The 12,567-nt window shown below is 40.6% G+C and overlaps 1 protein-coding gene and 1 non-coding gene across 2 annotated transcripts; both read left to right on the forward strand.

Moving 5' to 3' along the window:
- The first annotated feature begins 42 nt into the window (after window positions 1-42).
- LOC114771736 (methyl-CpG-binding domain protein 4-like) lies at window positions 43-3,551 on the forward strand. The gene is made up of 7 exons (XM_028965074.1): window positions 43-237; window positions 529-974; window positions 2,210-2,272; window positions 2,353-2,487; window positions 2,585-2,734; window positions 2,814-2,917; window positions 3,392-3,551. The coding sequence occupies exons 1-7, from the start codon at window positions 95-97 to the stop codon at window positions 3,464-3,466; spliced, it is 1,116 nt and encodes a 371-aa protein (XP_028820907.1). The 5' UTR covers window positions 43-94; the 3' UTR covers window positions 3,467-3,551.
- A 7,438-nt stretch (window positions 3,552-10,989) lies between these two features.
- On the forward strand, window positions 10,990-11,062 carry trnav-aac (transfer RNA valine (anticodon AAC)). The gene has a single exon. It is a non-coding gene; the product is annotated as a tRNA-Val (tRNA).
- The last annotated feature ends 1,505 nt before the right edge of the window (window positions 11,063-12,567 follow it).

Here is a 12,567-nt window from a genome sequence, read left to right on the forward strand (position 1 = left end):
CCGCGAACTGCCGAGTTCACCGGAAACCACGTGGATCTCGGTGTCAAACGGCGGTTCCGTCAAGCGACGCGAACGCTTTTTAATCCGTAGCAAGATGGACGCGGCCGGGCCGCCAATCAGCGGCAGCAGCAGCGGGCACCACGGCGGCGGAGGCGCTCTGCCTCCCGGCTGGGTCAGGGAGGCGAAGCAACGGCGGAGCGGGAAGACGGCGGGGAAATGGGATGTCTGCCTGATCAGGTGAGTTACATCCATCACACTCATAACGAGTTTAAGGTAGACATAGACATACATACAGTGCTCCATGCTCCATGGGGGTAATAAATAGATAAAAATGTTAAGTTTGTTAAGGTAAATCATATTTCAGCCCATGCAATAGTAACAATACAAACTAACCTATAAGAAAACAGAAAAATGTAATTTCCTCACTGTCACTCTCAGATTATAATGATATAATATTAAAATTGTTCCTATGTATGATCATTTTGATTGATTAAAGTTATTTCTTTTTAACTTGCTGTGCTTCTTTAGTCCAGAGGGGAGACGATTCAGATCCCAGGTTGCCCTCCAAAAATTCCTTCTCACGCAGGAAGATGGGCACCATCAACTTTTAAACTTCACCTTCACTGCACCCAGGGGTGACTGCACGGCGACCCAGCAAAAGAGGCGGAAATCGAAGAAAGTCCAAAGGGAGTTAATAAGTATGACAACCGAGCAAGAAGATCAACAAGATAAGGATGAAGAAACCAAGAGATCAAGCAAGAAGAGACAGACAGAAAGCGAGGAAGCTTCTTGTCGGACTTTAGAGGAAGCGCTTATACCTGAAGTCAGGGTCCGGTCAGCTTCTGCTACTGAAGAGGACACAAGGGGAACATCTGAGGAACAAGGAGACGAACGCATTTCGCCACAAGAGAACATAGGAGTACCCTCAAATCTAGAAACGACTGGGGCTTCACCAATCAGGGACACTCAAAATGGCGAGTTCTTCATACAGATAATGTCCAGGGTGCACCATGGAGTGGACTGTCCACAGCTGTTTTATTGCAGCAGAGATGCTGTGGTTCCGTCTGTGGTTCTAATTTTGTCCCACGTTAGAAATATTTTAAACATCTAGAGCATAGTTCTGGCCATATTTTATACTACGTACATACATACATCCGTTTCTGGGGCAGTGGTGGCCTAGCGGTTAAGGAAGCGGCCCAGTAATCAGAAGGTTGCCGGTTCAAATCCGGTTCCCGATCCGCAGAGGTGCCACTGAGGTGCCACTGAGCAAAGCACCGTCCCCACACACTGCTCCCCGGGCGCCTGTCATGGCCGCCCACTGCTCACTCAGGGTCACTGTGTGCACCGTGTGCTGTGCTGCTGTGTATCACAAGTGACAATCTTTATCTTTATCATTTATTTCTTTATCATACATACATACATACATACTGTTAATCGTTTTAAATGGTCAATATTTAAGAGCGTCATGTTTGCTGTACACTCACACTGTGTGTCACATCACAGGTGATGACACTTGGTGGACCACCGTGCAATAAACTCACCTGATTGGCCAACCTTTGTGATCTGTAAATTTGAATTTAATTGGCTGACCTTCAACACAGTTATTTATTTCTTCGTAAAATTTGCGTTTTCCAGGGGAAATTTTGATGGGTCTGTCCGGGCATTGGTCACAGCTGCGGGCATGGAATTTGTAAAATGGGAATTCTTTAATGTGGTACTGCAGTATCACTTCAAAGAATTCCCATTCGGCCTGACCACTCCGTTGTTTCTTTACGTTTGACTGTCTTCGCGTGGCGGTCTTTAACGTAAGACATGTTCTTTTTTGCCATTCATAGCACAATAATAAATGGTCTGTCTTCCTGACAGACCCAATTAATAACATATCCTGAACCATATGAAAATGTTATTGCATATTTTGTCCACAAGAGCGAAAACCAACATAGACTATATAATACAAAAACAAATAGATTAAACTTGAGAATCAATGAATGTAGCAAAAAACACGTTAACATTATTATATCATTATCATATTTGTACTTTTTGCATGGCCAGAGTGGAAAATGTGCAAACCACCATCATGTTACTCTAACATTTACATGCATTCTTTCCCATCAAAGGATATATAACCTATAATATACATGAAATATTATGCTGATTATTAAAACATTATTTTATTATATTCTAATTATCCTCATGTTTTTTCTTTAAGATAAGCTGTTGGCAGATAAACGGAAGACTAGTCCATATTTCAGCAAAAAGACCCTTAAAGATGGTAAGACCTCCCTCTGATTACATGCTTTTACATTCTTTTCTTCGGTTGTGAGTGTACATCATTTCTCATCTTTCTTTGAGCTCTGAGCCCCCCGAGAAGAAAGGCCTTCAGGAAATGGACGCCGCCACGCTCCCCTTTCAACTTAGTGCAAGAGACGTTGTTCCATGACCCCTGGAAACTGTTGGTGGCAACAATATTCCTCAATAAAACCAGCGGTAACGCAAAGTGACAATCATTACTTCAGGACGTGTTTATGTGGCTACTGTGTTTTCATTATATTGGTTTTGGACGTGTGTGTGTCCGTGTGTCCAGCAAAGATGGCGCTGCCAGTGCTGTGGCAGTTTTTTGAGCTGTACACCAGTGCAGAGGAGGCTCGGAAGTGCGAATGGAGGCCTCTGGCTGACATGTTACAGCCGTTAGGGCTGAACTCGCTACGTGCCAAAACTATTATCCGGTTCTCTGGTGGGTTCAGTAAAATAAATGGAACCTCTGACGGGTTTGTGGATGTAGTTATCCCTCCGTGTGATCTCTCTTGCAACAGATGAGTACCTCACCAAGCAGTGGCGATATCCTATTGAACTGCACGGGATTGGCAAATACGGCAACGACTCCTACCGCATCTTCTGTGTGGAGGAGTGGAAGCAGGTTAGAACATATCCACACATATCCACCAAGCTCTTATTATAATAAGCCAGATGTTAATTCCATAATTCCCAGACAATACAGGGAATAGATCTTTTGGGGGTTTTAAATTCAATAAATGAATTGCACATTTATCATAGAAGCGATTATTTCTTACGACTAAAGTTTGCTATGACATTAAAAGGCATCGATGGAGGTGGATTCCCATTTATTGGGTGACATGCAACTTGTTAGCAAATTGAGATATACTGTATGTGATTTTGCAAACAATCACAAACCAAGATGTAGGAGAGGTTCATTTATGAGATTTAATAAATTGCCTGTTGTTACCAGTGAAGAAATATAGCCCGGGGAGCAGCGTGTGGGGACGGTGCTTTGCTCAGTGCCACCTTGGCGGATCGGGATTCGAACCGACAACCTTCTGATTACGGTGCCGATGATTTATGCTCTAATTTTCTTGAATCCATGTGTTTGCAGGTGACCCCTGATGACCACAAGCTTAACCACTATCATGCCTGGCTGTGGGAGAACCACCAGAGACTTGGGCTGTGACCTCTCTGAACGACAGCGCTGCTAAAGAGAGTTGTGTTCCATTCATTTCAGATGAAAGCAGAAATAATAAAGGCATTTAATTTTTTTTACTGTGTCAGCAGATCTCTGAAATAAAATATCTTTATTAAGAATACCACGATAGCCGTTAGAACACCGAAGGCATCAGAAAATTACGGAATTTGACTCTTACTGTTAAAGTTTAGAGCGGAACAATACCCACGAACACAAATCAGGAACATGAATCAGAAGAACAACTCTTTTGTAAGAGCATAACTGACGCCAACTTACAGTCAACAACTCATGTCAGAAACAGAGAAAAGAAGCGAGGCCAGTCTTGCAACTAATCCGCTGATTTATGGTTCTGGTTCAAAATAAAGGCGTTGGAGAGCTGGAATTAAAAAAAAAAAAAGTTGAACCCACTCTCAATTTCAATTCAATTTCAGCTCTGGTAGTTAATAAGGTTTATATAAAGCAAAGAGTAAATGTTTTATGCAAGGACCTGTGTGTGTTACGCTAGAGCATACCTGTAATGGGCTACACAAAAACATTTGATCGTTGTAAAAGGGTATCAATCTGGAATTCAACGTTTGTTTTTCTCTTACTTAACTTGTCGACTATTTTAATAAGTCTAAGTTCTCGTAAACCCAACGCAGGGAATAGGCAGCCATATCCGGTGTCCTCATTTGCATATATATGTATAATAAACACGAGTATCTGATGACCAGGACTTGATTTATTATATACTCTATGTATAATATAATAGGCTATATGTATAATAAACATGAGTATCTGATGACCAGGACTTGATTTATTATACACTCTTTCTCGTAAACCCAACGCAGGGAAAAGGCAGCCATATTCGGTGTCCTCATTTCCATATATATGTATAACTGTCCGCCCTAACAAATTTTGGTTGACCTACAAAAATAGCATAAGGCTGTCGTGATGACACTTGGCGTAAAAAGCTGTGTTTTGAGAACGTGTTTAGAACGCCGCCTTCAAATAGCATTCGTTTTTTTGGCGTAAAAAGCTGTTTTTTTGAGAACGTGTTTAGAACGCCGCCTTCAAATGGCATTCGTTTTTTTGGCGTAAAAAGCTGTTTTTTTGAGAACGTGTTTAGAACACAGCCTTCAAACGAATGCCATTTGAAGGTGGCGTTCTAAACACGTTCTCAAAACACAGCTTTTTACGCCAAGTGTCATCACGACAGCCTTATGCTATTTTTGTAGGTCAACCCAAATTTGTTAGGGCGGACAGTTATACATATAACCATATATAACACTAATGATTATCATTAGGTGTTATATGTGGTTATATGTATAACTGTCCGCCCTAACAAATTTGTGTTGGAAATTCAACGGCTGGATTTGGTGAAATAACTGTCAATCGTACTTTGTTAGGATAGGGTTTCACACACACGAAATCTTACTAATTCTAATTCTAGAAGTTTCAGTTCACATTGTGTTTCCTTTTACGGAAAAATTAGTAAAAAAATCACTGTTGGGTCAATTTATGCAAGGACCTGGGTGTGTTACGATAGATGGCTACTTATAATGGGCTAAACAAAAACATGTGATCGTTGTAAAAGGGTTCTGGACTTCAACGTTTTTTTTTTTCTCTTTCTTTAATATAAGCTTTTACCTTGTCAACTATTTTATCAATCTAAACAGGAGTATCAGATGACCAGGACTTGATTTATTATATACTCTTTCTCCTAAATTCAACACAGATTCACAAACCATCTATTGGAATTACTTACCATAATGAATAATAAATCACAATTCATTCAAGCACCTGTGTGTGTTACAATAGATGGCTACTTATAATGGGGCTACGCAAAAACATTTTATCATTGTAAAAGGGTATCAAGGGTATCATTTTGGATTTCAACATTTATTTTTCTCTTTCTTAATATGAGCTTTTATCTTGTTGACTATTTTATCAATCTTGACAAGAGTCTTTGATGACCAGGCCTTGATTTATTATATACTCTTTCTAATTAATTGGATACAGGGGAAAACACAGCCAGTTTCGGTGTCCTCACTTGTATCAACTACATTTGGATTATTATTATCTAATTCTGATTATTTATAATTTTCTTTTAATATTTCGGTCATTTTTTTTCCCGGTTTGATTTTTAAAATGTGTTTTCCTATAAATATGTTAGGTGACCATTGTTGTAGTTAAAGATTTTTTTTGTTAAGGTGTTTCATTTTGAATTCTGTGGTAAAAATTAGTTTAATTCATTTTGGAATAAGACTCTAACATAACAAAACTAATTTATAGCCCCATTTATTAACACCACCTTTTATCTTGTGTCACGCAAGGAATACATAGATGATGGTGTTAATGGGGCCATAAATTTGTTACAGCAGAAACTGGCTATAAAAACTGCACCAGACCCTTACCCTGGCCTGGAGGCGATTCGGTTCTATGCTTACATTTACAGCATTTATCAGACACCCTTATCCAGAGCGACTTACAATCAGTAGTTACAGGGAGACAGGGAGTCTTAAGGTTAAGTGTCTTGCTAAGGGACACAATGGTAGTAAGTGGGATTTGAACCTGGGTTTCCTGGTTCACAGGCAAGTGTCTTACCCACTAGGCTACTACCACCCAAATGCTGTAGTAGAGGGTGTGGTGTTGGTTAAATAACCATGCATAGAACTTGATTAGGCGAGGGTTTCATCTGGCACATCCTATTTAGCCCATCCTGCTGACACTAGTAGATCACCCTTACCTGGCCTGGAGGAGATTCAGTTCTATGCAATAGGAGGCTTTGGTTAAATAACCGTCCATAGAACTTGGTTAGGAGAGGGTCTCATCTGGCAGATCAAATTGCCAATCGTGCTCACACTAGTACATGATAAATCAGTGCTTGTTCTTGTCCTAATCTTTACACACCATTCTCTGACGTTAATTGGTGCCCCTAGAGAATCATGATTTGGTCGGGTCGTCCCAGAATCTGTGTTAGTTTCGATATTTTACTAATTCTAATGCTATAAGTTTCAGTTCACATTGTGTTTGTTTTTACATAAACACTTCTTCATCTTCTCGAAAGCTTTCTCGAGCACAACACGTGCTTCTACAGTCCAGATTTTGAATGTCTTTATAGCCTTTTTCAGAATCTCAATGCACTCCTTAAAGCTTTTAGGTTTGCACATTGGATCATTTTTTCTCTTCTCGGTGCTTGATTAAAAATGATTTTTTAGATCTAATAATTATACCATTCTTATTTAAAATGCTCATATATATGTGCTGTTTACCTATAAATAGGTTAGCATTGTATTTAGACAAGAATATTTGAACCTGTGGCTTGAACTTGGCCTATGGCAATGTGTAGTTCATATGACTCTTCCTGAGGCTGGAATATGTTTTTTTCGAGACGCAGGTTACAGAACTCTTCATTCGTGGCGTTGCCCTGGATTCTGCTTCGATATCATTTTACTAATGGTCTGTGAGCCCTTGGTTGTTCTTTGACTGTACATTTTCAGTTTCAAGAAAATCTTTTGTTTCAGAGAAACTCAAGTGTGTTCAGACTTACCGTTCTTCTGACGAGCTCGTTTCTTTACAGGGAGATGGGCCATAATTGGGCAAAGATTTCTCAAAGTTGTCGTTCTTTAATCTGTTGTGTATAAATAGGTTAGCACTATCATCCAAGATATGTTTCGTTCAAGAATATTCAACACCTATATCACAACATAGAACGTAGGATTTTTCCTTTCGCTTATCCTGACCAGAATTCATCTTAAGTAAGCTGAAAAGTAAGATCGTTGAGAAGCTCAGTGAGGTCTTTCAGCAAAGCACAATTCAAAAGCCGTGGGTTGTTCTTTAACTGATCGTAAGTCTGTTCAGACTTACCGTTCTACTGACGAAGCTAGACGGCGCAATTACTTGACTCTACCGAGCATGGTCCACCGACTGTATCGTTGCCTGTATTTTTGCACATTGTGATTCGTCATCAACAAGTGTTGAGTATCCGTGTTTTGTTGTGTATCCCTCCTGCTGCTAATTCAGGTCTGATAGCCACGTTTTCATCCAAGGATCTCCTTCTTTTAAACTTTTTCGTGAGTTTTGTAGTTAAGTTCTTGAACCGGTGGTGAATTTCTTTCAGAAATGTTTTCAGTTTTCGAATGAAAGTTTTAAATTAGACATAAAAGTTAAAATGAACTTTTTTGCTTTAGTTTTTTTCCATTTTATTTGGATGAATTTTAATTATCTTTCTTTTTAAAACTTTTCCTTGATATATAAATAAGTTAGCACTATTATCCCAGATATGTTGGTTCAAGAATATTCAAGCGCCTCCGCCCGTTCTCCCAGGCAGCCACCGGCCACAGGCAGCCCTTATCCAGAGCGACTTACAGTCAGTAGTTACAGGGACAGTCCCCCCCTGGAGACACTCAGGGTTAAGTGTCTTGCTCAGGGACACGATGGTAGTAAGTGGGGTTTGAACCTGGGTCTTCTGGTTCACAGGTGAGTGTTTTACCCGCTAGGCTACTACCACCCTAGACTACACTTGGAGCAGCTTTGCTAGCTAGGAATGGCCTAACATGAATTAGCCTAAGACAATTCCTGAAGAGGTTCAAAACACGACATTTCAACTCTCAGAGATACCGAGTCTCTGAGCAGCGGGTTCACTTACATTCAGCATTAGACTCATTTACTGAGAATTCTTTAAACCCTGCTTTAACTTTTATAAGTTATTCTAACACTTCCCCGGTGGTGTGACAGGCGGGGATACTCACCACTACACTGACGAGGAGATGCGCTGCTGCTACTCCGGAGTTACTCCTACTAGTCTGAGTTACTACTACTAGTCTGGCCGTTACCAATGCATTCATTAATAATTAAAACGAGGCGCTTAATAAAGATAATATAGGACCAACCACCACAAGGTAACACCTCGAACCTCATTTTACTGTTACGTCACACAGGACCAGTAATATTTCATCAAATGACCAACTTAATACCCGTCGGGGAATCGAACCCCGGTCTGTCGCGCCCGGGCCGTGCAACGTTAACTTTCCCCATTCATTTTCAGCGGTAGTGCTTAACAGTGCGGGTGTAATATATTTCCGGCCACTACGAGGTTTGGCGCTGTTTACACTTTTTCTCGCAACCGTCTGCAGCACAAACAATTGACATTTGTCAGGACTGACGGTCCATTTTGGAGGCATCAGCTCTGCTCTGATCAAGATGAAACCATGGGAAGCTCTGCAAGGTATATTAAACACCTGACTAAGAAGAAGAACACCAGCTCTTCACTGAACACAAGTCTGGGAAGAAGAAATGTTACTGGTGGGTCATTTCAGATGTTGATTTCAGACACGTCATCAAGACCATTTTCATTTATTGATTATTATTATTTTTTTTTAAATCTCAGGATGGGTTTTGGGGGCCTGGAGAAAGTGGGACTCCCCATCCACTTCTGCTACCTCTTGCAGGTCAGGGGGACCTTCAACAGCAGCCCCCCAAAAAGGACCCAGCTCGTCCAGCTCCACTTCAAGAAGTATCTCACCTGAGAGGAGCAACGAAGCGAGGAACCAATGCATTAATTAACGTTACTGGACGAGGCTCCTCGCATGCAACCGGACGAAATATCTAAGCTGTGCAGGACCAGGGTTGGTGAGCCCTGCTCTGTACGCTGGAAGCAGATGTTGACCAAGCCAGTAAACACGATTCACTTGAACGTCGTCATAATTCATTTGCATTATTTCAAACCGTACATATCAAGGTAATTCAGCTAGATAATGGTTTTATTATGTTGATCAAACATGATTTGGCATTAATTTGGTTATTATAAAGTTATTCTTACATGCTGAAATCATGTTATTTAGGGGGGGGGGGAAATCTAGCTGAATTAACTTGATAATTAACAATGACAATTGTGGTCCTTTACGGTCCATTTTATGTGGAATTTTAGCTTTTGAACACCACGGTCCTTCCTTAAATCGTAATCATGGTTTAATTCGACGTGTTTTGTTCAGGAAATCGTTACTAGTTCCTTCCTGGTTCCTTCTCCTGGTTCCTTCTCAGTGGATCTGCAGGCGCTTGATCCAGGCCTGAAGAAGCGTCTGAAGAAGGAGCTGATGGAGCGAGGGATGAAGTGTGGGGGGACTCGACCCCAGTCAGATAGACCCCGCCCTCCTTGCCAAGCCTGCCAAAGGCAAGAAGAAACGAGGTCTGGTGCCACCAGACAGGGTTGGACGGTCGTGGATAAATCCCCACGTCGTTCTCTATATTGCGTTTTTCCTTCTTTTTTTTTTGTTTTGTTCTTAATTTATGTGATTAATTTTATATGCAAGCAAAAGTGTCCCCAAGACACGGGAACAGGATGGACACTGACTTTACACAAGGTACAGATTTGATTCGAGTTTAATTGTCGTTTGGCTTTTTAATAAAATAAATGTGATCGTCCGAGCCATTCCAATAAAAATCCTTTGCTTCCAATTTCCGTCCACGCGGTTTCAGTCGGAGAAAAGACACGGAACCGAGCAGCAGAAATGCAGCGTTTCCTTTTTATACAACCTTTGTTTTAATTTCTTAATATCACTCGTTTTAATCCGTTTATCCTGGCATTTAGTGTGGAAAAGTACATGTTAAAAGTTCTATTGCGTTCTAAAATAAAAAAAAAAGATGAGTTCCATGGTTATTTGATGACGTCATGGTGAAGTCCAGGTTGTGGGGGGCGTGGCCTTGATCCTGCAGTCCCTCCGGTCGCCTGAAGAGGCGCTATTTGCGACGCGGGCCGCTCCGCCTTCACGGGAGTTTATTAATCTTTATTAAACCGACCCTCATTTATTATGATAAATTTATGAACTGGTCGGGAGGTTACTTCATGCATTGAAAATAGTGTTACCAATGGCCAGTCTAATACGTAGACTATTAGTAATAACACCGTAGCTGTGTAGTACAACTCCTCGTTAGTATAGTGGTGAGTATCCCCGCCTGTCACGCGGGAGACCGGGGTTCGATTCCCCGACGGGGAGACACTTTATTATTTCAGTTTATTGTAACCTTTATAATTTTATAGACATCAGACCAGAAAACAGCGTGCCAATGCAGCCGAGAAATTCGTCCATTAAACATGCGCATCCAGTCGAACGTTGTAACCGCAGCGTGGCAATAAAACCTCGATCGTCGGGGATTCGAACTCTGGTCTCCCGCATGACTAAAATTTTGAATTTGAATTGATCAGAGCAAAGTTGATTCCTCCAAAATGGACTGTTAGTCAGGACAAATGTACATTCTTTGTACTGCAGACAAGTGGCGGAGAGCGTCTGCTGACCGGGAAAAAAAAATAGTCGAAACAGCGCCAACACTCGTAGTGGCCGGAAATATATTACATCCGTACTGTTAAGCACTACCGCTGACATGAATGGGAAAAGTTAAGGAGAGTTAAGCTTAACAGTCGGGGCGCGAAGAGGTCTCCGGTTCGAAACCGGACGGAAAACCTTTTTCTTTTAGTGCATTCTCTAAAAAATTTAATAAAACAAGACGTGTCAACCGTTCCTAAACGCAGCGTTTCCGTAGTGTAGTGGTTATCACGTTCGCCTAACACGCGAAAGGTCCTCGGTTCGAAACCGGGCGGAAACAGTTTTAAATATACATTTTGATTCAATATGGGCGCTTGTAGAAACGTGCAAGTTATGTACTTAACAAAAAAAAAAAAGGTGAAATAGCTGAAAACATGTTTTATATTCTAGTTTCTTTGCTCTGGTTACTGCTTTGCACACTCTTGGCATTCTCTCGATGAGCTTCAAGAGGTCGTCACCTGAAATGCTTCCAGTCTTGAAGGAGTTCCCAGAGATGTTTAGCACTTGTTGGTCCAGCTCACCCCAAACCATCTGGACTGGGTTCAGGTCCGGTGACTGTGGAGTTTTACAAATATTTACAAATATTGTAAATATAACATTAGATATAAAATATAAAAATGATCTAATATATAAATAAAATATAACATCAACCATAAGTAATTATTTTACTATAATAAGTTATTATATATTTTGTATTGTTTGTCAAAGTGTGTTTAATTATTGCTTCCCAGAACAATTGTTACATTTCAAATTCACAGAACCGACATATTACAAGCTCATTCAATTTAAACTGCGTAATGAAATGTTAAGTATGAAAGCAGCGTTTGACAAACATACTCACGCTGCAGAGGCTCTGTTACAAACAACCTCACCTACCCCACCCTGTCATCTACTTCTGAAACAAGTGTGGTAGGTGGGCTCTGGAACTGTCAATCTGCTGTTAAAAAAGGTGACTTTATCTCTGGTCTCACTACTCTCCACTCCCTAAAATTCCTGGCACTAACAGAGACCTGGACAGAACACGTTCTCCCACACTCCTAGAAAAACTGGGAGAGGAGGGGGTACTGGCCTTTTAATGTCAAGAAATTGGTCCTTCACACCAATGCCTCTGACACATCTTAACATCTCTTCTTTCGAATTCCATGCAGTCTCAGTTTCTTCTAGGGCTGCACGATTTGGGGAAAAATACCTATTGCGATTATTGAGATCAATATTGCGATATGCGATTGCGATATGATAAAGGACACTTGCTTGTATATCAGTGAAATGTTTAATTTCAAAGTGAAACATACAAACTACTTATAACAACCTGAAATGCCCAGTGCTTTCAAAATACAATATTCTACAAAATTAAAAAAATCACAAAAAACTCTTTTACATTACTGTCGAACGACAAACCCTGGTAAGGCTAAACAACTGTTTTGATTATATTTGGCCATTATAAAATCCCGTATTATAGTTCTTACGTTTAACAAAAACGTTGTTTGGAGGCTGAATTGAACACAGGGATGCATAGCTTTGCTAGCTTAGCTAAGGTTAATATTTGTAAACTGAGGTGAATTTCTTTAGGAAACCTTCAAAGTTTGAGAAAAGTTAACAGCTAAGAACAGTCTAAATAGTTAATGCCTACGTTTAGCCAAAACGTTGTTTGGAGGCTGACTTGAACACAGGAATGCATAGCTTCGCTAGCTTAGCCTAGCTTAGCTAAGGTTAAGACTTATAAAACGGGATTTTTATAATGGGCAAATATATTAAAAACAATTGTCCAGCCTTACCTATGAAATG

This window comes from Denticeps clupeoides, unplaced genomic scaffold, assembly GCF_900700375.1.
Source record: "Denticeps clupeoides unplaced genomic scaffold, fDenClu1.1, whole genome shotgun sequence".
Taxonomy (NCBI): Eukaryota; Metazoa; Chordata; class Actinopteri; order Clupeiformes; family Denticipitidae; genus Denticeps; species Denticeps clupeoides.